The sequence below is a fragment of the Hipposideros armiger genome, unplaced genomic scaffold (assembly GCF_001890085.2).
Source record: "Hipposideros armiger isolate ML-2016 unplaced genomic scaffold, ASM189008v1 scaffold_7, whole genome shotgun sequence".
Lineage (NCBI taxonomy): Eukaryota > Metazoa > Chordata > Mammalia > Chiroptera > Hipposideridae > Hipposideros > Hipposideros armiger.
Window position 1 is genome coordinate 7,954,414 of NW_017731357.1, and position 27,238 is coordinate 7,981,651.

The 27,238-nt window shown below is 42.2% G+C and overlaps 2 protein-coding genes across 2 annotated transcripts in view; one reads left to right on the top strand and one right to left on the bottom strand.

Moving 5' to 3' along the window:
* The first annotated feature begins 5,180 nt into the window (after positions 1-5,180).
* LOC109385906 (DNA topoisomerase 1-like) lies at positions 5,181-8,743 on the top strand. The gene is given in 2 exon segments (XM_019648645.1): positions 5,181-5,771; positions 5,774-8,743. Coding segments are annotated over 2 exon segments (2,301 nt in total). The 5' UTR covers positions 5,181-5,263; the 3' UTR covers positions 7,567-8,743.
* Positions 8,744-9,667: 924 nt separating this feature from the next.
* Positions 9,668-27,238, bottom strand: part of TSPAN7 (tetraspanin 7) — a 132,731-nt gene continuing 115,160 nt past the window's right edge. Inside the window, exons 4-8 of the mRNA XM_019650274.1 lie at positions 26,020-26,115; positions 24,458-24,613; positions 18,529-18,612; positions 10,903-10,978; positions 9,668-10,635 (exon numbers count right to left, since the gene is read on the bottom strand). Of these exons, the coding sequence (XP_019505819.1) occupies positions 10,910-10,978; positions 18,529-18,612; positions 24,458-24,613; positions 26,020-26,115 (405 nt within the window). The 3' untranslated portion in view covers positions 9,668-10,635; positions 10,903-10,909. The remainder of the gene's footprint in view (positions 10,636-10,902; positions 10,979-18,528; positions 18,613-24,457; positions 24,614-26,019; positions 26,116-27,238) is intronic.

Sequence of the window (27,238 nt, forward strand, 5' to 3'; positions counted from 1 at the left end):
AGGAAGAAAAGAGCAAGAATTAATGAAATAGAAAACAAACAATAGAGAGTATCAAACCAAAGGCTGTTTTTCTTGAAAGATATAAAAGAGGCAAATTTCTGGAATGATTGAAAAAAGAGAGAGAAAAATAAAATATTATGAATGAAAAAGATAACAAATCTAGATGCCATTAAGATTTCAAAAATGAGACATTATAACAACTTCATAAATTTGATAGAAGTGGACGATGTTCTAGAAAATCACTGATCTAAAACGTGTGACACAGAGAGAAATTGCTATGGAACTGGAATCACCAGGAAAATTATCACAGAAGAGATGGTCTTTGAAGATGGGAGGCTTTGGGAGAACCATGCCAAGCAGGAAAACCAAGAGGAAAATTATAGGGTGAAACAAGCATGTATTAAGCAGAGTAAGGTAATCTCAAGTAAATGGTATAGAAATGGAACACAAGGTGAAAACAGTAAGCTGGACACTAGTACAGATTCTAGTACAGAGGTGCCTTACTCTGGCTGCATATTAAAATCATATGGGGAGCTTTTTAAAAAAAATAAAATCTCAAATGTCCAGGCCAAACCCCTAGAAATCAGCCTCTGGGTAGTCTATGATTATAATCTCAAATAACTTTCAGCCTAGATTTTGTCCAGAGGCTTTTAACACTTGCAATTAAATGTGTGCAAACAATAAGAATAAAATCTTTTTTTGTGTGTATTTTCTGCTACTTTAATCCTAATTATTGGTTATACTGTTCCAGTGGGTTTTTTTTGTTTTTTGTTTTTAGATTTTATTGGGGAATTGGGGAAGGGGAACAGCGTTGGGGAATCGGGGAATCAGTCGCCGGCTTCTGGACGGCTGCTCACACCGGCTACTGTCTACACACGGTAGCCCATGGCAACCCACCTGCTGTTGCCGGCGACTCACAGCAGCCCAGCTCCAGGTTGAGCTGTTGTTCAGCATCTTAGCTGTAGAGGGCAGTGTCACTGCCCTCATATGTGGGATCCGAACTGGGGCCCTCTGGCGTCCTAGGCCAGCTCTTAACCATCGCGCCACTCTACCAAACCAATTTAGTTGTAATTTGAGTTTGTTCACAGAAGGAAGCAGGCACAGTATTTGTGGATTGATTTTACAATGAGTTTTGTCTTTTGTGCTCATTCTAAGACAATTAGTTTACATTTCCTAACTATGTAAAGATTTGAGGCTGAAAGGAAAAAATAATTGGAGTATATCATTAAAAAACACTGGGACAGGGCCAGCCGAGTGGTGCATTGGTTGAGTTGGCTTGGGACACCAGCTCTGAGCAGCAGGGCCCCGGTTCAGATCCCACATAAGGGCCAGCGATGCTGCGCCCTCTAGAGCTAAGATGGTGAACAACAGCTCGACCTGGAGCTGGGCTGGCGTGGGCTGCAGCGGGGCTGGCCAGCAGCTGGCGTGAGCTTTCGTGAGCTGCCGTGAGCCGCCATGAGCGGCCATCCAATGGCCGGCAAGTGACTGCCTCACCCGGGAAGAGCGCAATGATAATACCAACATGGGCCAGTGAAGTGACGTCCTCCACAACTAGACTAAAGAACAAAAGGAAAGCAACTTGTCTGTTTCCCTTCCCTGATTCCCCCAAAAAAAATCTTTTTAAAAAAATAAAATAAAAAAATAAAAATAAAATTACAACTAAATTATAGAATAATTAACATGGAGAACCACCTGAAATCTGAACAGAAGCTTTATAACTAAGGATATAAAGGAAAAACCACATCAAGACTGGTAGGAGGAGCAGAAATGCAAAACTGGCTAACTCCAAATCTCCCTGTGGTTGTTAAGAACCAGAAGTGATATCAAACATGGAGGCTTCCCCCAGAAGAGTGAGGGGCCCAAGCCCCACACCGGCCTCCCCAGCCCATAGTACTGGTGCCTGGAAGAGGAGCTCCCACAACATCTAGCTGTGAAAAACAGTGGAGATTGTGACCATCAGGGTGGAACAGAAGGTGGCAGGAAACCCAGGTGTCCTCTTAAACAGCCCACACAGATGCTCGCTCCCAGGTACTCACCGTGGGTTCCAACAGAGGGACTGTAACTCGGGGGGTCACAGTGGTCAGACTGAGTCATGTGGCTTTGAGACAAGGGCTGGAGAACAGTCAGCATTCTCCCTGTGAGGTCCTCCCTGCATGCAGCCAGCAGGCGGGTGCCATCTTTCCCATGTTGAGCCTACCCGCTACGCTTACAGCCAAATCTGAATCTGATTGGTCTGGTGAGCTCTGCAGCTCTGCCCTGCTGACTCACTGGGACCTTGCCCTACCCAACTTGCATACCACACAAAGCTTTATCAGTGGCTGAACCTTAAGGGAGCTGGCAGATGGCATCAGGCCTCGGGGTGTTCTGGCATTTTGTGGAGCTACTCCAGGCCTGGTACTAGTGGCAGACGTCTTCGGTTCGTAGCATGGCCTCAGCCACCTGCCTCTAGCATAGGCAGAGAACAACAGTGGATCACTTTGTAGCTCTCTCCAAATAGTCTCCAGCCAGTCACAGGCAGTGGGTGACCTGGGTCTGCATCAGAGCCCCTCCCAAGAGGCCCCCAAACCAACATACCTTGAGGTTAGCTTCAGACCACAGCAGAGCACTGCCCAATTAGCCCCACAAGCAGCACACCCATAGGGCGGTCTCAACAGGTACCAGAGCCCAGTGGGGCAATCCCACTCAGTGGGGTAAGCCCCCCACACAATTAAAAATGGGCATAGGACTTGAATAGACATTTCTCCAAAGAAAATATACAAATTGCCAACAGGCACATGAAAAGGTGCTCAACATCACTAATCATCAGGGAAATGCAACTCAAAACCACAATGAGATATCACCTAATAGCTATTAGAATTATTATAAAAAAACAAAGATTACAAATGCTGGTGACATTGTAAAGGGAATCCTTGTGCACTGCTGATAAATTGGTATAGCTACCATGGAAAACAGTAGGCAGTTCCTCAAAATCTTATAATGGATCAAGCAATTCCATTTCTCGATACACAGCCAAAGGAAATGAAATCAGGATTTCAAAAAGATATCTGCATCCCCATGTTCATTGCATTTTTCACAATAGCCAAGACATGGAAACAACCTAAATGTCATCTATGAAGGAATGGACACAGGAAATGTGTATATATACAACGGAATATTATTCAGTCATGAGAAAAAAGGAAACGTTGCCATTTGTGACAACATGGATGAAACTTCAGGGCTTCAGGGCATCATGCTACATGAAATAAGACAGAGAAAGACAAACACTGTATCATCTCATTTATATGTGGAATCTAAAAAAGGAGAACTCAGAGAAACAGAAGAGTGGTGCTTACCACTGGCTTGGGGGGTAGGGGGAATGGGGAGGTGTTACTCAAAGGGTACAAACTCCTAATTATAAGATGCACAAGTTCTGGGGATCGATTGAACATCATGGTGACTATAGTTAACAATACTAATTATATACTTGAAATTTGCTGAGTGTATCTTAAATGTTCTCACTATAAAAAACAGTAGTTATGTGAGGTGATGGAGGTGCCAACTAACCCCATTATGGTAATGATTTTGCAATATATCTGTGTATTAAGTTATGTTGTACACCTAAAACTTACAAAATGTTGTCAATTATATCTCAAAAGATATGGAGGGCTGGCCTAGTGGCTCAGCTGGTTAAGAGGTCGCTTGGAGCACCACCTCTGAGCAGCAGGGCTGCGGTTCGGATCCCACATTGAGGGCCAGTGACGCTCGCCCTCTACAGCTAAGATGATGAACAACAGTTCGACCTGGAACTGGGCTGCTGTGAGTTGCTGGCAACGGCGTGGGCTGCAGCAGGGCTGCAGTGGGCTGCCGTGAGCTACATGAGTGGCTGGCAGCCAGCGTGAGTGGCTGGTAGGCGGCCGACCAATGACCGGTGACTGATTGCCTCACCCGGGAAGAGCACAATGATCATACTAACATGAGCCAGTGAAGCGACGTCCTCCACAACTAGACTGAAGAACAAAACAGCAATTTGTCTACCTGTCTGTTCCCCTTCCCCGATTCCCCAATGCTGTTCCCCTCCCCCCAATTCCCCAATAAAATCTTTAAAAAAAAGATATGGAAAAAAGAATTGACTGTACATGAAAGGGCAGTCACAGGCTGGGAGAAAATATTTGCAATACATACATGCAAGAAAGGACTTGTATCCAGAATACATAAAGAATTCCTACAAATTAAGATAACTGAGTTTTTAAAAGTGCAAAAAGACTTGAACACCTCATAAAAGAAGATATCAAAATGGCCAATGGCAAAATGAATGTTCAATATCATTACTCATAAGGAGAAGGCAAAGTAAAATGAGATATCACTATATATTCATAGACTGGCTAAAATAAAACAGGCTGAGACTATCAAGTTGGTGAAAATGTGGAACAGCTAAAACCTTTTTACACTGCAGTAGGAATATAAATTAGTGTAATCACTTTGGAAAGAATATTAGGCAAAACCTTCTAAAGCTAAATATATCTTATTTCTGAGCAATTCCATTCATGTGTTTATGTCCACCAAAAAGCATATACCATAATGCTTATTGCAGCTCTATTCATAATAGCCAAAACCTGAAAGCAAGCCAATGTCCTGCAGAATGGATAAATTATGCTATATTCATACAGTGGAATCCTATACAACAATGAAGACAAGACTGTTTACATGTACCACATAACTCTTGGGGACAAAATGTTGAGTAAAAGAAGGTACATGAAACAGTCCATACTGTGTCATTCTGCTTATATAAAGTCCAAGAACAGAAAAAACTAACCTATAGTAATGGAATTCAGAGTAGTCATTACTCTTGGGGTGGTGGTGGTGGTTACTGACTAAGAAGGGGCAGGAGGGAACATTTAGGTGTGCTGAAAATATTCTGTGGCTGTTATACTGGTTTATATATACGTAAAAATTCAAGTTACACATTTACATTTTGTGCAACTTACCATATGTAAATGTTACACCTCCAAAAAAAAGTATTTCAATTTGTGTCTTTTTTATTTCCTTTGAAGGAGGAATGTACATTATATACAAGTCATTCCAGGTTGAAACATGAATACTTTACATTTTTAAAGGCTAATCAACGTTGGCCCAAATGTTTCCCATTGAAATTATATAAATGAGATCTGAGCACAATTTAGAAAGTGTGTATGGAGAGCTCCCGCTCGCCCGCACAGGCCGGTCCCGACCGTCTGCGTCTCCTCGGCGCCCCTTGCCGCCCGACTCGCTCGGCGCTCCAGCAGACATGAGTGGTGACCATCTCCACAACGATTCCCAGATCGAAGCGGATTTCCGATTGAATGATTCTCATAAACACAAAGATAAACACGAAGATCGGGAACACCGGCACAATGAGCACAAGAAGGACAAGGAAAAGGACCGAGAAAAGTCCAAACATAGCAACAGTGAACATAAAGATTCTGAAAAGAAACACAAAGAAAAGGAGAAAACCAAACACAAAGATGGAAGTTCAGAAAACTATAAAGATAAACATAAAGACAGAGACAAGGAAAAACGAAAGGAGGAGAAGATTAGAGCCTCTGGAGATGCAAAAATAAAGAAGGAGAAGGAGAATGGTTTCTCCAGTCCGCCACGAATTAAAGATGAACCTGAAGATGATGGCTATTTTGCTCCTCCTAAAGAGGATATAAAACCATTAAAGAGACCTCGAGAAGAGGATGATGCTGATTATAAACCTAAGAAAATTAAAACGGAAGATATCAAGAAAGAGAAGAAACGAAAACTAGAGGAAGAAGAGATGGTAAATTGAAAAAACCCAAGAATAAAGATAAAGATAAAAAAGTTACTGAGCCAGACAGCAAGAAAAAGAAGCCGAAGAAAGAAGAGGAGCAGAAGTGGAAATGGTGGGAAGAAGAGCGCTATCCTGAAGGCATCAAGTGGAAATTCCTAGAACATAAAGGTCCCGTGTTTGCTCCACCATATGAGCCTCTTCCAGAGAGTGTCAAGTTTTACTATGATGGTGAAGTCATGAAGCTGAGCCCCAAAGCAGAAGAAGTAGCTACATTCTTTGCAAAAATGCTCGATCATGAATATACTACTAAGGAAATATTTAGGAAAAATTTCTTTAAGGACTGGAGAAAGGAAATGACTAATGAAGAGAAGAATATTATCACCAACCTTAGCAAATGTGATTTTACCCAGATGAGCCAGTATTTCAAAGCCCAGACGGAAGCTCAGAAACAGATGAGCAAGGAAGAGAAACTGAAAATCAAAGAGGAGAACGAAAAATTACTGAAAGAATATGGCTTCTGTATTATGGATAACCACAAAGAGAGGATTGCCAACTTCAAGATAGAGCTCCCGGGGCTTTTTCGGGGCCGTGGCAACCACCCCAAGATGGGCATTCTGAAGAGACGGATCATGCCTGAGGACATAATCATCAACTGTAGCAAAGATGCCAAGGTTCCTTCTCCTCCTCCAGGACGTAAATGGAAAGAGGTCCAACATGATAACAAGGTTACTTGGCTGGTTTCTTGGACAGAGAACATCCAAGGTTCCATTAAATATATCATGTTGAACCCCAGTTCCCGAATCAAGGGTGAGAAAGACTGGCAGAAATACGAGACTGCTTGGAGGCTGAAGAAGTGTGTGGACAAGATCCGGAACCAGTATCGAGAAGACTGGAAGTCTAAAGAGATGAAAGTCCGGCAGAGAGCTGTAGCCCTATACTTCATCAACAAGCTTGCTCTGAGAGCAGGCAACGAGAAGGAGGAAGGAGAAACAGCGGACACCGTGGACTGCTGCTCGCTTCGTGTGGAGCACATCAATCTGTACCCAGAGCTGGACGGCCAGGAGTATGTGGTGGAGTTTGACTTCCTTGGGAAAGACTCGATCAGATATTATAACAAAGTCCCTGTTGAGAAACGAGTTTTTAAGAACTTACAACTATTTATGGAGAACAAACAGCCTGAGGATGATCTTTTTGACAGACTCAATACTGCTATTTTAAATAAGCATCTTCAGGATCTCATGGAGGGTTTGACAGCCAAGGTGTTCCGTACATACAATGCCTCCATCACGCTACAATAGCAGCTAAAAGAACTCACATCCCCGGATGTGAACATCCCAGCAAAGATCCTATCTTATAACCGTGCCAACCGAGCTGTTGCAATTCTTTGTAACCATCAGAGGGCACCACCAAAAACTTTTGAGAAGTCCATGATGAATTTGCAATCTAAGATTGATGCCAAGAAGCAACAGCTAGCAGATGCCCGGAGAGACCTGAAAAGTGCTAAAGCTGATGCCAAGGTCATGAAGGATGCAAAGACCAAGAAGGTGGTAGAGTCAAAGAAGAAGGCTGTGCAGAGACTGGAGGAGCAGTTGATGAAGCTCGAAGTTCAGGCCACAGACCGAGAGGAGAATAAACAAATTGCTTTGGGAACCTCCAAACTCCATTATCTGGACCCAAGGATTTCAGTGGCTTGGTGCAAGAAATGGGGGGTCCCAATTGAGAAAATTTACAACAAAACCCAGCGAGAGAAGTTTGCCTGGGCCATCGACATGGCTGACGAGGACTATGAGTTCTAGCCAGCCTGGAGGGGCAGCGTTCGGTGAAAAGGAACAGTGTGGTTTGCAGAAGATGGATAAACTGTGAGCCTCGCTCGCCCTCACACCTGAGGGAGAGAGGCGGCAAGTCTTAACAAACCAACATCTTTGAGAAAAGATAAACCTGAAGATATTATAAGGGAGAGCTGAGCCAGTTGTCCTATGGACAACTTATTTAAAAATATTTCAGATATCAAAATTCTAGCTGTATGATTTGTTTTGAATTTTGTTTTTATTTTCAAGAGGGCAAGTGGATGGGAATTTGTCAGAAATCTGCCAGGCAAATTCACTGTTTCACTGAAGCATTTGGATTCTCTTAGCTACTGTATATGAAGTCCGATTATATTGGTGCGTTTTTACAGTTAGGGTTTTGCAATAACTTCTATATTTTAATAGAAATGAATCCCTAAACTCCCTTCCCTCTCCCCCATTTCAGGAATTAAAAATTAAGTAGAACAAAAACCCAGCGCACCTGTTAGAGTTGTCACTATCGTCATGGGAACCAGTTTTCATTAAACTTGAAGCAGTTGTGACATCAGCAGTGTTTTGGTTCAGACACCTATTCACAGAAAAGCATGATGGGAAAATATTTCCTGACTTGAGCATTCCTTTTTAAATGTGAATTTTTATTTCTTTTTAATTATTTTAAAATATTTAAACCTTTTTCTTGATCTTAAAGATCGTGTAGATTGGGGTTGGGGAGGGATGCGGGGTGAGTGAGTCTAAGAATAATGAAATAATCAGTGACTGAAACCATTTTCCCATCATCCTTTGTTCTGAGCATTCTCTGTACCCTTTCAGATATCCGTCTCTTTCATTTTAAAACCCAGTCTTTCACTTGAAAGATTTTATTGTATAAAAAGTTCCACAGGTCAATAAATTTAGAGGAAAATGAGTATTTGGTCCAAAAAAGAAAAATAATCAAGATTTTAGGGCTTTTATTCTTTTGTAATTGTGTACAAAATGGGGGGGAAAAACATAAAAAGCAGAATTTTAATGTGAAAACATTTTTTGCTATAATCATTAGTTTTAGAGGCAATGTTAGTTTAGTGTGTGTGCAGAGTCCATTTCCCACATCTTTCCTCAAGTATCTTCTATTTTTATCATGAATTCCCTTTTAATCAACTATAGGTTATTTAAAATAAATTCCTACAACCTAACAGAAAAAAAAAGAAAGTGTGTAGGTTTCTTGCTAATCAGAGTATACCAATATTAGTATACTAATAAATGCATAGTTTGCAAAAGGGTGAACAATGGGTGGGGCTATTTAGGATTTTAGAGAAAAGCCTCATTTCAATATATATTAAAATAGAACTTTAAAAATGACACTTTGAAAAGCTTTGAGCCACCTGTGTTGCCATAGAAGAGATCTCCTTTTGAAGAGGAAACAACTGAAGGTGTGGGACAGTGCCATTTGTAAGCCTTTTAGGGCTTACCGCATGCAGAGTTCAGGCAAATAAATGCATACAATTAGAACACCATCTCCATCCTAATTACAGGTCATTCTACAGAGAAAAGGGAGCTTTTTAGATCCATTTATTTGGGAACAGATCAATATATGCTTTTACCAGTTTATTTTTTTAAGGATGATTCATTAAGAAGGAAAAAATAGATCACAGATAATATATATTGTACCTATTGCTAAAATGCTCTTTAAATAAAGTGTAAGGATTCCATACTTAGTTCAAACCAGGGCATTGGGACCACTAAATTGTATGGTATGATGACATCTCTTCTCCAAATTGAGTGTATTCAATTCAGAGAAGAAGAAAGAAGGAAGGAAAGAATAGATGCTCATTTCCTTTTTTAAAAACTGGCATCCACACTTTTAAAAACTCTCCTGAAATCTTTTATCTTTCTCATGATCAATGATTCAAGTTTCTGAAATTCCCATTAAAAAATCTAACCCTTCAACTTTTGCGCTGCCCGATGCTAGTTCGGTGGGGTGGGATGGGAGCACGTACGGAGGGGTATGTCGGTGTGTAAAGTGGTCCACAGCCAATTCCTTGTGGAACAAGGTGGGATAGAAATATGTGTTTAAAAACATATGCAATAACCATAGAACAAAACCAGGACACAGCAATTCGCAATGACTATTTATTAATACATGTATCACAAATGTTCACAATATCAATGCATTCTTGTTGGCATGCTAGACAGAGGCATTATTTAAGATCTTTGAAAAATGTTTTTACTTTTGTTCCCCCTTCATACTCTTTTTTAAATTGATTTGATGATGTCCTTGATGTCTATAGTGTCAATGTAAAGAAAAAATACAGAAAGAAGTAAAATAACACAATAGCAATTAATTGGGGAAAAACAGAAGTAATATTATTTCCCTCATGGGAAGCAACAATACAGCTTCGTAATAGGATTATATGGGTTTCAACTGAAAGGCATAGGAGCACTAAACTGTCTACACATACCCAGGCATGTAACAATAATGAGCAAGGAGGCCACCTAAAGCTCAACAATTTCCTTCATGCATCACACATGCTTTTTTCTCCTCATGAATAATTACTGATGTACCTCTTTATATGTCCTACGCAGCCTGGAGAAGGTAAGAAAAAGCCTTAGTAAAGGGCAAACCAAACCAAAGGAGATTAAGTCAAAAGAACAGATAGCTGCTTATCTACATCAAGGGGAGTGGCAATTGTCAGTCATGATGAAGGGCTAACAGGAGCCTCCTACACTACATGCAGGGCCCAGTGGGGCCAGTGATGGTGCGATCGATCACCAGTCACCTACAATGAGCTGCAGTTGGACCAAGTACAGATGGAGGAGCCTCGGATGGGGTCTACTAGGACTAGATGCAGGGAACCTGGCTACACTCTGGCACAACAGGGCTTCACAAAATGGAACACTACACATGATTCGGGCTGAAAGGCAGGGCAGAGACTGTGTGAGAGTGTCAGCTGTGCACGGGGTGGGGGGTTAGGGGGAGCAGGGCAGGTGTAATATGTACTGTGCTCTAACATTCTTTGGAAGTCTTTCAAGGATTGCTGCAGTTCTTTTTAAAATCAGGTCTCTGATTCCATCATTCTTGAAAGACTAAGAGAGAGATTAAAACACATGAGTGACTCACCATCAATCAGGACTTAAAATAAGGTAATAAGCCAAAAAGGGCATTTGTACATTTCCCACGATAGCAATGATCACAGCTCCCCTCCCATACCACAAAAATGAGGTTTTGGCACATCGACAAGCGCAACTAAGATCAGGTAGTTAAGTGGCTGGGCAGTAGCGTCGCCCATTTAAAGGGTAGTATGTGCCCCAAAGGGAGAAACCTGAAATTAAACATTCCCTATCACCACTCACCTTCTCCTTACACCATCTCATACTGGTTGGCCGTGATGAACCGGGACAGACAGCAGGCCAGCAGCATGCCAATCAGCTGTTTCAGGAAGAAAAATGACAATGGCAATCTCAAGTCACTGAACTATACCCTGCATTGCCCCCCCCCCGCACCATACAATTTTTAACAACTTAGGGCTTTCATACACGAATAGGGAAAGGGCACTACAGAAAAAGATCAAACCTGATTTTAGTTATGAAATCTAACTCTTAGGGCGACTAACTGCCAGTAAAAGACAACTGGAGGTTCTCAAACTGGCCATAAGGTTCTAGCTAGCTCTGGCCATTTAAAAACAACGTTTGACACACAAGTAGTATTAAAACGTGTCCATATGTTATGAGAGTAATGAAAAAAATCAAGTACACAGAATTAGTGAGATATTTTTTTTAAATGCCAAAATTCAACTTAAAACCATAAACACATGCATTGGGGGGATATCTCAATGTCGTGTGATATGCCAGCCGCACCCGGCTAACTGAATAGTTCTTTACTAGAGAGGAGACACTGTTCTTAATCAGGTGATTTTTCCAGTGAAGAAGTAATAAAGTTATGGCTTGTGAGGGATGGGGGGCAGGGGGAGGGGGTTAGAGGGGAAAGGGGGGCTTTCATTTCTTTTTGTCTCTCAACCATGTAGATAACTTAGGTCTCAGTAGGCCCATCTACATCCTAGGTCCACCACCTAGTTTTTCAGGGGCCCTAGAACAACCAATAACATGGTATCTCCACCTCCTCAGAAGACCTCAGTCCTCTACCTGGGTCTGTGCCTTGACTTAACCCACAGCATAGGTGGACCTGATAAAAGCCACTGTGACACTATCAAAACATCCTTAAGCACATCTATTCTGCTTAGTGGAAACCAAACTTCTCTTTCCTGACTCTGGAGGACCAGCATCCTTTGGACAGGAGCCCGATGGTGTACTTGAGTCTGGAGGCCTGCAGCTTCTCTTAGCCAAATGGAGTCCCTTCTCCTTAAGCAATTGACCGTGTTGTATTGGATCAGAGGCGGGAATGACCTTTAGAGACTACCTGGTACAGTGTCACTCCAAGAGTGGCTCCAAGACCAGCAGCAGCAGCATCACCTGGGACCATGTTAGAAATGCTAATTCTCAAGCTCCACCCCAGACCTGCTGAATCTGACATCTGGGAGGTAGGTCCCAGCAATTGGTGTTTTAACAAGCCTTCCAGGTGAGAGAACCACTCATCTAATCCATCTAGTCACCCTTATCTTACAGGTGAAACACATGCGGTCACACTGGGCCCTCCTGTTGGTCAGGCTGACACCTGCCTATCTTTCTTGCTAAAATCCCTGATTTTTGTCATTCTTTTTAAAAGTGAAATTGTGCTGTGAAATATGAAACTATAAGGAAAAATCACTGCCTTATTGGACTTACCCTGTCTCCTACCAAGGTTCTGGCCAACATCATTTTGTGCCACAAAATACATAGTATCATTCATGTAGTGCCAAATGGCCAAAGAAACCATGGCTGTAAATTCCAGAATATTGCACCAAATGAGAAGCTAAAATTCCCTCCGTGAGTGCAAGTTGTTTGAACCTTACAGCATGTCCCTTTTCATCAGAACTGCCATTTTCTGGGACCAACATACACCAGAACACACTTGATACTCTCAAAACCCAGATTCCAGCGAAAAGCAAATAAGTATTAGAGGTGCATAGCACATTCAAGTATATCAAGTTATTTAATTCTTACTACATCTCTGTGCAATATTACCATGCCAATTTTCCAGATAAGGAAATGGGTTCAGGGAAGGTTAAAGAATCTACCCCAAACCACACAAGTAACACACACAGAGTTGAAGGCTCCCCGCTCCTTCCCTAGCCAAGAATAGCCCCTTTCCTCCACCCCCACTCCAGGACTACACCGTTTTCCTTTTTATAATAACTCCTAAGTCTCACACCACCATGGGTTCCTTCCGGCCTTACATTGCAAACTTTAGGCAGAGGGTTTTCAGTGGGCATCTCTTTATTTGATTTCAAGTTCCTAGACTTTTCTTTCTTTGTAAAGCTTATCACTGTAGTTTTTTCTCTTTGACCTCATGTGTGTTTTAAGCACTTACAAAGGTCACCATTTCACCTCACAGTTAGCAATGATCCTGGCCAACATGGCGATTCGTGAGCCACACAGCCAGAATATTCTTTAAAACGCTTAAATATTTCTTGTATCTAAAATCTCTGCTTTCAAGGAAATATACCATGTCCCTCCAGCTTTTTTTCTCCCGAAACAGGAATAGCATCATTCTTAAGCACTGGACATACTTTCTCACAGAAGCAATAACTTTAAAAATCATAAGTTAAAAAACACTATTTGCTTTTAAACTTCCTATATTTTGTATTTCTGGGGCAAGAACATACTTTCTTCTGTTTGCTCACAGAAGAATACAGATTTTTAAAAACTATTTTTTAATATCTCCTAAGAAATTTATTTTCCTCAAAAAAAATGTCCTGAACTGAGGCACATACACATACAAGCTACATGAAAACAGTATTTTATATACATTGACTTTTTAGTTAATTCTACTGCAAGAAAAACTAGGATTTGGAATACGTAGGTATTTTTAATTATTCACAGGACTACTGATTTCAAATTTGTTAATAGTGTTTTCACCATATTTGAGAGAAAACTTTGATTTCTAATTTCCAAAAGTATCAAGTTAAGGAAAAGTGGAGGTGAGGGGTGAAAGCATCCCATACTTAATACCAATTATTACCAGATTACTTTTAAGTGCATAACGAAACGTCTGTTCAGCCTAAAGAACATGTCCTGTTCCTCAGTCTGGGGCAGTACAAAATGCTCACTTGCCACTAGATCCAGTTCATCTCTAGATAGAAAAATCCATCCTCGTATAAATGAAACCTTTTTTTTAAGGTTAAATATATGTAAAAAGTGCCTCTAAGAGCAGAGGTATGCTCTGTGGGATCCAGGCTGCCCTTCAGAAGCGCACTGCTGAGTTGTATTAAGGCTGCAGTACATGAACATTTGGACAAACTTTTGCTTTAAACCCTGGAGGGAGACAGGAACAAGGGAGCCTGTCTCTTATGCTGAACACCCCTCAGGATGGAGACCTCAGAGCCACCACTCACTCTTCCCATGGCTAGCAAAATGACTAATCCTGTACAGTCTAGGGAGTTTTAGATCAGATTATTTAATTTGGTTGACTAAGACTCTGTAATTAGCATCTATCTCATTTTTTGAAGTAACGTTTTACTTTTACCCTATCTGCTTCGTCAGTACTGTATTCTGATTTCCTTCGGATCGCGAAAACCTCTGGGAGGTCCTGCTGCTTTAGGAACTGGGAAGCCAGAGAGAGAGAGAGAGAGAACAGAAGGGCCCTTTACTTACAAAAGGCTGATTCCAGGCTTTCTGGAGGCAACCCCACATAGAGAGCTGAGGGGTCTGGGCAACACAAAGCTCTCGTAACAGGTTGCATCACTGGGGTTCTACAAATTACCAGTAACAGGGCCGACTTCAAAAGGCGGGATGAGGGGCAAAGAGAGAGGTGGGGCCAAAGTCAGCAAAGACAAGAGACGTAAAAGGCAACAGGGCAAGGGTCTCTTTCCCTGTGGTCACCACGGGAAGCAAACTGGCCCAATCCCTGATTCCGGAGGGGCAGAGGACAGCCAAAAGCCGCAAAGGCAACTTTCTTAACAAGAAAGTGACAAGCAATAGGTCGAAAATTGAGATTCTTATAATGCCTGTGGAGATTTTATGTTAATGAGTTACCTAGGAAACAAAAGAAAACTACCGTGTCTTTGTGAAAGTGCCAATGAATCTTCTTTGAAATAAAACTTTATAAATGCTATTAGGGACCGTCTCAAAGTTCTGTTAGCCTTATTCGACCTGTCAACAGCTTTGTCCTGTCCGCTACAGAGAGGATATAAAGAAGTCTCAGAAAAAATTCTGGCCCATAATGAATTATCCCAGCAGCCTGTGGGCCCTGGGAGAGGCCCTGCAGGGATGAGGGTCAGGGGATGGATGGGTAGGAGGAGGATCTGTATTCTTTGATGAGTACTTTGTTTCCCTTCCAATTCCACAGGCTCCTGCCTTTAGTTATAAAGGCACAAAATGAGTTCCTTTTAAGTGCTACCTGAGGCAAGAGCAAGGGTGATCTTTGGCCTAAATGTTTAATACAGCAGACCAGGTGAGGAAGTCAGAATTGGGATCCTGGACCTACAGCAGCCAATCAACCTCAAGCGAGCCACTCAACTCTCCCCTTCTGGAAAACAGTTCTACTGTCCCCACTCAGGACTATAACATTCCGTGATGTGGGGGTTTATTCCAGCCTAACAGTTTCTAAGTCTAGCGAAGCCCTATGTCTTCTATTTATATTGGATAGAGAAGTGTGACATACAGAGGGGCAGAGGGCACCTAACCTCCCCCACCACACACACACATATGCATGCACACAGACTAAAGCCAACCAAGGTGGGAAGCAGTGTCACAAATGGAGCACTGCAAGTGTCCAGACTCAGATATCCTCATTCATAGCTTTCAGGCCATGTTGGGTGCAGGGGAGGTGATGCCCCCCACCAAACATGGTGTGTGTGTGTGTGTGTGTGTGTGTGTATCTCCCCAAGCCCTCTTGAGGAAAAGAGCAGCTGCCAAAAAAGCAGGGAGGAGTGCCCTATCAAAACACACTCAACCTCCTGGTATAAATGTATAGGGCAGCAAAACCTGCCCATCAAGTCCAGACAAATGGGCTTTTCCTTGAGAGGGCAAAGGCAATGGGAGTTTGTTGAGAGAAGTGTTAAATGCCTGCCAGAATCCTGCTGTCCCAAAATAGAACTCAAGGGCTTCGAGTTAGCTAAATTAGCCAATGGGGACAGAGTTCTTGCACAGTCTATTTAAGGCTAGACTCAGCTTAGTTTGTCTTGTACTTTATACCACCTTTCATTTCCAAGACAAACAGATGTGCAAGGCCAGTTTGTTCCAAAAAATAATAGCACAGAGGTCACAAGAGCAGGTGAGGAAAAGGGCAAGGAAAAGGTAGAAGGCAGGTGAGGAAAGGTAGCGAGAGCAAGCTCTGTTCTTTCCTATCTGCTTTGATCTTTCTGTGGCCTCCACTCAGTAGAGCTTGCTTTATTAGAGGAAGGCTAAGACAGGCCAACATGATTAATTCATCAATATTAGCCAACATTTGCCAAGTTTTACTGTGGCGTGGGTCCTACAATTTTGCACACATGTGGCTAAAGCTTTGGTTCTGGGTCATTGACCAGAATCAATATGATTGGTTCTTCTTAAACAGGCATCTGGTAAGTGGCCACTATTTTCCCAGAAATGCAATGGGTCTACTGGCATCTGGAAGCCAACTTCTGCTTCCAGGAACCCTGAGGCTGCTGGCACCATGAAAAGTTGCGGTTCCTAGCACATCTGGCTAATAAAAGCCAGCCATGGCCATTCCTTTCCCTGCTGAGCATAACAAGACTTAAGTTGCTTCTCCACTGCATCTGTCTGACCACGTGGGTGAACGGCCCTGACTGTGCAATGCCACTGGGCTTTGTGCTTTGTTTTCTTATCCCAACAACTGTGTGATACCTTATCAGACCTAAACTCTCTGCAGAGAGTTTCTATTTGGTGGTTCCTTGCGACCACAGAACCTCTCTCACTGCCCCACAGAGTAAACTCAATTCCTACATGAGGGATTTCTTCAAGGTAACAGGGAGAGATTAATGCTCATCAGGCCAGATAACCATTTGTCTAAGCACATATCCCTTCACAGGGCTGTGTGGGAAAGAAGTGGAGGAGAGTTATTCATCAGGCCCTTTATGATTTGTGTCACTTCAGTAATGAAAACAGGATTGTCCCCCCACCCCCTCCATGGCCACATGGGAATATTCTTGGGTGATAAGATGTTCCATCCATGAGATTCCAGGCTCTTTGAGGCTCTCTTTTCCCCACATAAAGTACTGGCATCATGTCCCTTTATTGCTTTAAGATAGCCATTAGGGGAGACTTTAGCACTACTCCTTCCTCCAAGGGGACAGTCCTCAAATGCCCAGCACAAATCTGTCCTGTACATGGGTGTGAATGCTGCACATACACATGTAACGTAAACTCTGTGTACAAGCTGTCAAGTGTACCCTGCACATCTGCATTGGACACAAGGTCTGGGAGCCTTTCAAATGTCCCCTGGCCGTTAAAGATAAGTCCCTGAAGTGTTATTACTGAAATATGATAGCAACCGGAAAAAAGTTCAGGACAGTAACTACTTTTGAATGTCTCTAGAGACTGGTTCCTTGGCACCGTTTGTGACACCACTCTGGTTTGTCTGCGTGTTGGTGTGTTGAGCATTTAATTTACTTCATGAGCTGCAAAAACAAAGCATGGTCAAGAGTTTTGGAATGGCCATAAGAAACACATTCATGTTGGCTGAGTCCACATGCTCTTGTGAGGTGACAAGTCACATGGGATTTTGTAACTGCTTGGGAAGGAAACTTCTCCACTTATCTAAGGCTAAGCCCTCTATTTGCAAAAACTACCAGGTTAATAATGTTCAATTCCTTGATCTAAGTGACAGTTACCTGAGTTTATTCATTTTGTGATAATTAAGCTGTATACTTACAATACTTATAATTTGTTGCCATATTTTTTTTAAAAAAAGCTTTAGGAATGAACTGGAATAAGATTAAAGTGTATCTGTGTTGCTCAGCAGGAAAGAAAGAGGTACAGGGGAGTAGAGAAAAAGTAACTATAGTCTGAGAAAGCCAATACATCATTCAGGCAAGTGAAATGAGAGCTGTGGCTACATCACTGAGATAATATTAATTGGGCTTTGTTGAAAAAACAATCTGTTGGTCTGGAAAAGTTCTACGTTAAACATAAACTTTTTATTCTATACATGCCAATCCTTTCACCCATAGAAATATTATAGCAACAATACATCATTTAGCCAGGAGATCGGAAGCCTGTGGATCGTACACTGCCTCATGGAGATGGGCAAAATTTTAGATTTAGCTTAACCTTGTTCCATCCTTGAGTATGTGTGGCTTACTTAGTTTGCATAATTACTTCTCCCACTGTTTTTAGAGGCTAGGTAGAGATAAAAGGATATAAAATGTAATATGCAGGAATTTACTTTCCTCTTAAGAAACAATAATTCAACCTAGAGATTAAAATAATGATCATAAAATGAAGTTGGCTAAATTTAGGCTTTCTTTAAAGGGAGAGGTCTTGTGCATGGTCTATAGGAATTAAGAACAGAAAAGGGACAGGTCAAGCAGGGGAAAAGCCTCCCCCTAAATCCCGATCAGCCATTTGATGTTTGGAGTTGTTTATGCTCCAATTAAGCCAGCATTTTTGTTCGGTTAACCTCCATTTGACCTACAGAAGAAGCAAGTTGTTTTTCTGGAGCTAGTCATTAGTTGAACTGTAACCGATATTCCCTTGATGGCAAAACTTCATTTAAGTTGAAAAAGGAAAATCAATAAACAGATGACCTGAGGACTAATGAGCAAGGAGCTCTGACCCCATCTATCAGCCTCTCCCAAGGCAGAGAGTCTGGAGACCAGGGAGGGAAAAGAGAGCAGGAGGCAGGGGAAAGGCTTGACCGGACCACACAATTATATAGGTTACCTGGGAGAATGCAATTCCAAAAGCCACTCCAGCTATGATTCCCATGTTAGTCTCCATGAAACTGGTCACCAGATCATAACAACCCTGGAAACAGAGAGAGACAGTCTCAGAGATGTATTTGACCCAGGCCAGACTGGGCTCTGTTAACTTACAACACTCCCACATGCACTACAACCTTCATTCAGCAAATATAATTGTAACTCACCCTAGGAACTTACTAGCATTCTTTTCACGCTTAAAAAAATGAAAACTTTGAAACATACAAAAAAGTGTAGAGAGCAAGTACAATGAACCCCCAAATGACCCTTTGTCTAACATCACAATGAACATATGGCTAATCTTGTTTCATTTAAGTCTTCCCCAGTCTCATCCCCTGCCTAGATTATTTTAAAGCAAATCCAATATCTATCTATCTATGTGTGTGTGTGTATATATATATATATATATATATATATATATATACAGTTGACCCTTGAACAACACAGTGGTTGAGGTTCCGGCCTTCCCCCTAACCCCACCCCCGTGCACAGTCGAAAATCTACGTATAACTTTTGACTCCCCAAAACCTTATATTGTCCTTCATTATCTGCAGGGCATTGGTTCCAGGACCCCCTGTGGATACCAAAATCCAAGAATGCTCAAGTCCTCTGTATAAAATGGCACAGATCAATGCATACAGTTGGCACCCTGCATCTGCGAACTCCCAGCCATGATAAAAAAGAGTAAGGTATTTATTGAAAAAAAAAATCTGTGTATAAGTGAACATGTGCAGTTCAAACTGGTGTTGTCGAAGGGTCAACTATACTTTGACCCAGAAATGTTTCAGTAGTGGGATTACATTTAGCGAGATAACTGTAAAATATATGAAGCAAACATTGTAGACATACAGGAATAGACTTAAAGAAATGAAAAGGCATTCCACATCCTTGAATAGGAAGACTCAGCATCATAGTTACTAGCATTTTGACAACAAATGGCAAAATGTTGTATAAAGTAAAATCATCTGGTTAGAGGGAGATGTTTGAATACCTGCCAACTTTACAGCATTTTAGGATTCTTCCTAAGGAGACTATTAAGTTTTTCATTATTATTATTAATAGGGAAAACCTATGTTCTAGAGTCTTTTCCACAAATTTACTATATGCTCTTGAACAAGTCACTTCCCCCTTGTGAATATCAATAACTTTATCCATAAAATGAAGGGAATTTCCCTTTAACATACTATGAAATTGCTAAATGTTGTGATTAAAACCATCACCAGTTTTACTAGTACCAATGTTAGTTCAAAACTTAAAGTTATTCATCTTTCTTTAAAATAAATGACCTGGTTGGCATTCAACAATGTTGCTAAACAAGTTTTTTATTGTTGTTATTTTGGATTACATTTTATCAATCTAGTACAGGTAGGAAACACCAGATTTTGTACATCACCCATAATGCAAAGGCAAAAACTAACTCTACCTGTTAAATCCCAAACCAGGGAGGAGGGGAGGAAGGGGAGAAGAAGTGGGAGGAGGAGGGAGGAGAAAAATAAGGAGAAAAGGGAGGGAAGGAAAACAGGGAGGGAGAGAGAGAGAAAGGGAGGGAGGGAGGGAGAGAGAAAGGGAGGGAGGGAGGGAGGGAGAGATAATTTATATGTATGTTCATTTGGAATTGGGCCAAATCAACCTAGACTTCTGAACTGATGTATTCAGCTTTGGAAGACATGGTCATTTTCCAGTTTTCTGAAAAAGGGCTTCAACTTGAATGTATCAAGTCTATGAAAAATCAAGACATTAATTTCATAAACAGAGTAAAATGGATTGTTATTTATCAAGAAAGGCACACTAAATTGTAATAACATCTGAAGAACAAAAAAATATGTCTCCCATTGTTAAATTCAAACTTTAGCAATTTAACATTTCTCATAGCTTGTGAAAATTCTGAATCTTCTAATAAGTGGTATTTTATGGATTCACAGTCTGTTTGCAGAGAAAAAGACACATTAACTTAACAGCAGCGCTTTGACACATGTTTTCAATGCAATGGACAAACTATACTCTGTAGTTACCTGATGTAAATTTGAAGGCCAGAGCAGGGGTGGGAAAGGAAATACATTATTGTTTTTGAAATTTGATTCTCTCTTTATAGTAGACGCTTGCTTGCTGAGTTCATTTTTACTAGTGAAACTATATATCACACTATTTTTCAAAAGGCCGTGGAAGGGAGAGCCGTTTGGGTTAGGAAGAATTCAAAGCGAGAATAGAGGTGGATGGTCTAACACTTTCCCAAATGGTAACAGCTGAAATAGCGTTTTGCCAGTGCTGGCCATCATGACTGTGTCTTTTCCTCACAGTGGTGGTCGATGGTTGGACAGAGGAATGAAGTTCAGACCAGCACCAGTGTTAGGTCGACTCAAAATATGAAAACACAAACCCAATAATAAAAAGTAGGAAGAAGTGAGGTGGGCTTTATCTTACTCTGCAAAATAGTTTGGCATAGATATTTTTTCCTACGAACTTCAATTCTACATATAAGCTGAATATGCTTTTCTGAAGTATGATTTATACTCCATTTTAGGAGATTTCAGAGTCAGCCACATTATTTTTGATAGTTTTCTCTCACTCCAACTGGTAAGAGAAATCAGAAAAATGAAGTAGGTGCCTGGCATTAGCACAGCTGCAGCAAAATCATTCTCTCTAAACCTTGCTCCTCAAAGTGGGGCCCTTCCACGAGCAGCAGCCACAGTACCTGAGGTTTAATTAGAAATGCAGAATCCGAGGCCCCCCTCCAGACCTACTGAATCAGAATCTGACAGATCCCTGGGTTATTTGTTTTTAATGCATTTTAACGAATCTAAGTAATATCCCCAGATGTTTCCCATGCCCAATAAAGTTTGAGAAGCACTCTTCTATAAAGTTCCCCCACTATTTTTTATTCCAATAAGAAAGCAAACTAATGAATCCTATCAGTAAGAGGGTTACTTAAAATGAGGAGATAAAAGTGATTTAGCTTCCTTGTTTACACGATACAAGACCAAGGTTGAAATCAATGCTTTCTATCTCTGGATTCAGCTCTGTTATTCACCATGAGGATCCAGGAGCCCATTGTCCAGGTCTCAGCATAGCTCTGCAGACTACAAGAACTGCCTGGATACACAACCCCCAGGCCCTGTTTGCATTCCACTTGAAGTTCTCCACTAAACGATGCTCTTATCACCCACAACGATCTCTTTTAATTTCCTCAAATGAAAGCCTGGTTGTCAGGCGTGAAATAAACCTACAGAGGCCTGCTAAGTGTCCTAAGAAACACCCAGAAACAGAACAGGTAATTTGCTCACCCTCTCAGCACATCTAAATCAACACAGTCACCAATGGAAAACATGTGTGAGTGGCAGACTTTCAATACCAGGGGTAGACGGCTAGTCCCAGACAGGTTCTGGGAAGAGAAATCTTGGTAGCTGCCGACCTGAATAACTCTCTCATCCTCTTGCCTCTGCTCTTAAAAAATGTCAAGGATTTCCTTTGGAGGCGGGACTCAGTCAATGCTATTGGCCATCTGAATCTGCAGACATTTCATCATCCTGGAAACCGAAGCAAAATAAACTCCGTCCCCCCAAACAAAACAATAAATATCCTGCTTAACTGTTCTCACCTCCTTCCTGCCGTCTCCCAGTTATTTGTACAAGGTAGGTTTCTCAGGCTGCCACATAAGAGCCAAGAGTCATCTTTCTTTGCTGTCAGGGCAGAGGGTTCAAAACACCAAAAGATCTATGGGGATTTAGAATGTATTTCTTCTCTCTAGATAACAGGATTCCACATAACTAGAATGTGGCAGTGCTTATGCCTCCTGGGGGAGGGAGCCAGTAGGAGGACTAATCTTTATGAGCATCTACTATTACTAGCTCTACCCATCCCGGTTTCCCACCTTTGATAGATGAGGTATCTGAGACTCAGACCTGAGAAGTAATTTGTCTCAGAGTTTCATGTGGGCATTGAATGAGAATAGCTAATGAAACTCAATAGATGAATTTCTGTTTTCACTCACTTTTTCCCCTCAGGGAGCCAGGTTCCAGAGTATAAGGGTATACTCTTCCAGGTATTTGAGGTGCTCAAGAAAACATAAAGTAGGATTGCGGGGAGTGAGGTCAATTGTAGGTTATCAATGAAAAGAAAAAAGGCTACCCTATCTTTTATTCTGGAAATAATTGTCAGGATTATAGATCCTGCACTATGGGATATGCCTGTAAACTTGCTTTCGAATACTAACAAAAGATCCTTCCTACAAGGACCAGCTGCATCATTTCTAATAAAAGTCACAGCATGGTATAATGGAAGGCAAACTTCACCATCATCATCCTGACATTTACATTACAGTTAACATTACATGTCACAGTTAACATTTATTGTGTCCTTACTCTGCGCCAGGCGCCATGCTTTAGAAACTTTATCTCATTCAATCCTCATAGCAATCCTAGGGAGCAGGAACTATTATCTCCATTTCACAGATGAGAAAAAAGAGACTGAGAAAGGTTAAGGCGCTTGATCAAGATCTCATGACCAGCAAGTGGCTGAGCCAGAATTTAAAGTGGAGTCTGACTTCAGACCACATACTCTGGACTTCTGGATCCTCAACTTTCACAAAAGAAGAGGAAGTTTGGGTGTAAAGACTTTTATCAGAGCTTGATGGTTGCCGTGTCTGTAAACGATCTCCTGAGGCTCTGGTACACCAACATCTCACTGTGATAAAGCACTTCTTGCCTTTTATAAATCGGAGTATCCACCATGTGCTAGACAAGCTTGGCACTTCATAAAATGGCAGCATAATGACATGTATGGATGCGCAATGGAGACGTTCATGAAGAACCCAGAAGTTACCTTACTGATGAGAGGTGAAGGAAGCCCCCAACTTTGAGTTCATCAGGAAATACCAGGAGGAACAGATGTCCCCTTAGCCAAGACATGAGGCTATCAGTACTGAACATCTTACCTCGCCACAGCAATAGCAAAGTAATAAGCCCAGAATGAAAACATGAGCTTCCAGAATGGCAACAATGCTTGGCAGCGTTTATGCTACAAATACCAACGTTAAATGGGTAAAATACAGAAAGCATCTCTTAAAATTCTAATTTTGAGAGAATGGCTATCTTCTATGAATTATTCAATAGTTGGCCCAGATCACATAGAACATTGCCAATCTTAGAAGAATAGAACTTTATCTTAGTAAGAAAAGAAAACTTACCTGATGGCCACATAACCATACTTAAACTCAATAGTAGGGTTTTATTCTTTCTTTTGTTTACCAAAATAGACTTTCTACCTGTCATTTCTCTGACTACTGAAATTTCATTTCCCTCATTTCCACTACATACTCAATTTCACATTTCTTTGAGCCAGTTTTTTTTTTTCTCTCTCTCTCTCTAATTTCTTTTGGAGTCAGGATGTCGACAGTGAGTTGAAGTGGAGTTGCTGATTTCTTTTCCTATAGCAGTGAACTCTCTAAAATAAAGGCCACCCTCCTAGCAGAAGCAGATGCTGTCTGTCAACTCTACTCCCCCTTCCTGCTAAGGACTGACACCCAGCTGCGAATAATTTCATGTTTAGAAGATATATTAAGCAGAAGAAAGACACCCAGAAAGAAGAAAGCCAGCATTCCCTGTCTGACATCACCATCAGGGTTAACAGAAAACACTTGCTAAACCTTCCCTAACTATAAGCCTGGGCCGATTCTTGTGAGAGAGGAATGCCAGGCTGAGTTGAGTCACAGCTTTCTCCTTCAGAAGTGGGCAGCCTGGAGTGCCTCTCCCAGGCAATACAGGACCACAAAGGAATATTCTTGACTCCCTCCTAGAGTATCATTTCTAATCTACGTGTCATAATCTCACAGAAACAAAACAGCTCTCCCCAAACATTCACCACTGATCCCATCAGGACGGAGAGGAAGCAAGTACCTTCTGGTTAACTTTGGTGGCGGCCACGGTCAGGTTGTGCAGATCCTGGGGATTACAATCGGTTTCATTCATGCAGCAACTCGGGGGGATGCCATGCTGCTGGAAGTAGGGGCTGGTGCTCCAGTTGGTGTAGTTCTGCACACCACAGCAGCTCAGCTGTTAACAGGGAAAGGAAGCGAATCAAAGTGTGGCAGATCAAAGACTACGGTTCTCCTCACTTGCCACCCTGCAACTTGTAAAAGAGAAACATGGGCCAAGCCTCTAAGTCAACAGGCACAGCTTTGGTGAGTAAAGATGAGCTAAAGCTCCACTAACAACGGTCCTCACTGGGAAGCCCATTTGAACTCAGAGAAGGAAGTGAGTCCTAGATGACAGGCCGTGTTGGCTTTCTTACCACGTCCGCAAAGCAAAGCAGTGTTTCTTTGGCCTGGCTAGGTGTCAAAATCACCTGTGTGAGTTGGGTGATGTTCAAGGTATAGATCAACTCATCAGGATTGGCTCCGGGAAGCTGAGGCAAAAATGGTTTTCAAAAGCTCTTCAAAGGATCTTTACTAATAACTAAACAAACAGCTTAAGGGAAGAAAAAGATAGACCTAGATGAAGAAAGAGAGCTGCTGTTGGAAAACTGCAGCCCACCAGCCGCCTGGTTTCGTAAGTGAAGTTTTATTGGGACACGGCCAGGCCTCTTTCTTTACGTGTTGCCTATGGTGGCTTCTGTGCCACAGTGGCAGAGATGAGTAGCTGTGACAGAGACTGCATGGCCTTCAAATTTACAGAAAAGATTTGCCAACCACTGACACAGAGAATATGAAAGCAAACGGGGCAAAATTATAATTAGTGTATCTGGGTAAAAGGTATATGTTCTTTGTACCATTTTTGCAACTTTTCTGGATAAGTTTGAAATGTTATCAAAATAAGTTACCCCCCAAATTAAAATACTGCTTCTGAAGTAAAACAAAACAACAAAAAAACCCACCTCCAAACCAAAAACCTCCATGGGTGGTCCTGTTGGGCATCCAGGCTTAAGCACTAGCATCTCCCCTCCTGAGTGCATCCAGGCAGGAAACACCTATTTTTCTCTGTAAAGCACCAGGCAGCCTGGGCCACTCACACACCTGACAGATCTTCCATTTCTTCTAGGTCTGCTCTCCATCCCCACTCCACTGTCAAAACCAGTGAACGCAGCTTAGCTGAGCTCTCCACCCAGACTAAAGACACTATTTCCAGAATGCCAGCCTTTGGGAACCAACTCTAAGCGAGGCTGTCATACACTCACTGCCTACCTCTTTCCCAAGGTTTGAGGCTTTAAGGGCAAACTAGCTTTCCTTGGGATGCTCATCCTCCTTACTGATGAAAAGCAAACCAGAAGCCGTGATGCTTCTTGACACGAATTACCTGGCTACCTGGAGCCTGAACACGGACTGGATGTCAACCTTTGGAGAGGGAACTGGACCAAGAGTTAGATAACTGGAATCAACAGCAGATGCTACTGGGCAAACATCAGCAGCAGCCCCCAAGGCTAAGGCCAGTCCTGGCAGGCTGTTCCCTTCCCCGGAACTTACGCTGCGCTGCACATGGTCCACTGCCCGGCTCCTCTCATCATTGCCATTGTAGTTCTGCATGGCATCCGTGTAGGTCCTCAGGAAGGTGTCCTTGATCTATGGGAGACAAGGAGGAACGGGGTTCTGGTCTATGGCAGCCCAAACCCACTTGGAGTCTTACCGACTTCTACCCCCAAATAGCTTCTTCTAAAGTCTCTGAATAGGGCCAGCTGAGTGGCTCGTTGGTTTAGAGTTGGCTTGGGAACGCGAGCTCTGAGCAGCAGGGCGGCTGGTTTGGATCCCACATGGCCCAGTGACACTGTGCCCTCTACAGCTAAGATGGTGAACAGCAGCTCCACCTAGAACTGGGCTGCCGTGAGTTGCTGGTGATGGCGTAGGCTGCAGTGGGGCTGGCCAGCAGCCACCGTGAGTGGCCATCCAATGCCTGGCGACTGATCTGCTTCAGCCGGGAAGAGTGCAATGATCACAATACCAACATGGACCAGTGAAGCAACATCCTCCACAACTAGACTGAAGAACAAAAGGGCAGCAACTTGTCTATTCCCCTTCCCTGATTCCCCAACGTTGTTCCCTCCCCCAATTCCCTGATAAAATCTTTTAAAAATTAAAAAATAAATAAAAATAAAGTCTCTGAATAAAGTTAGGCTAGGGGGAGAGAATACCCTATTTTCTGAGATGAACGAGCTCAGAAAATTCACCCAGGGGTTTATTAGCTCAGGAATTTAAAATAAATCATCCCCTTTACCCCTAACCCAGAGGAAGCCAGCCTTGTGAAATGACCCACTGAGGTGGCTGGTCGGTTTCTAAAAGGGCTTGCTTGAGTGGTGAGCTACTAAACCTGGGTTTTCTCGTTACTTTCTTTGAATTAATTAGTGCTCATCTTTCTTTCTATAAGTTTTCTGCCCTTCCTCAGAAGAATGACAAAGGACAAGCCACGTGGGTCTGGAAGACTGATGTTTTAACCAGAAGGAGAGCCTTACTCTAGCATGCAGGAGTGGGACAAAACCTACTTCCACTTATCTGTCTTTACTAAGGCCAAAGAAAGAGGCAAAAGAACATGATCTTTTCTTGTGAATAAATGGTTAACAAAATCCTTTCTCCTCTGTGAACACATCTGACCTTGACCTTGGGTTAACTTTGAAGCTCTGTTCCCCCTGGAAACCTGCTGAAGGTGGAGGGTCAGGTGTGTTACCAGGCAACCCCACTTCACGGTAAAACT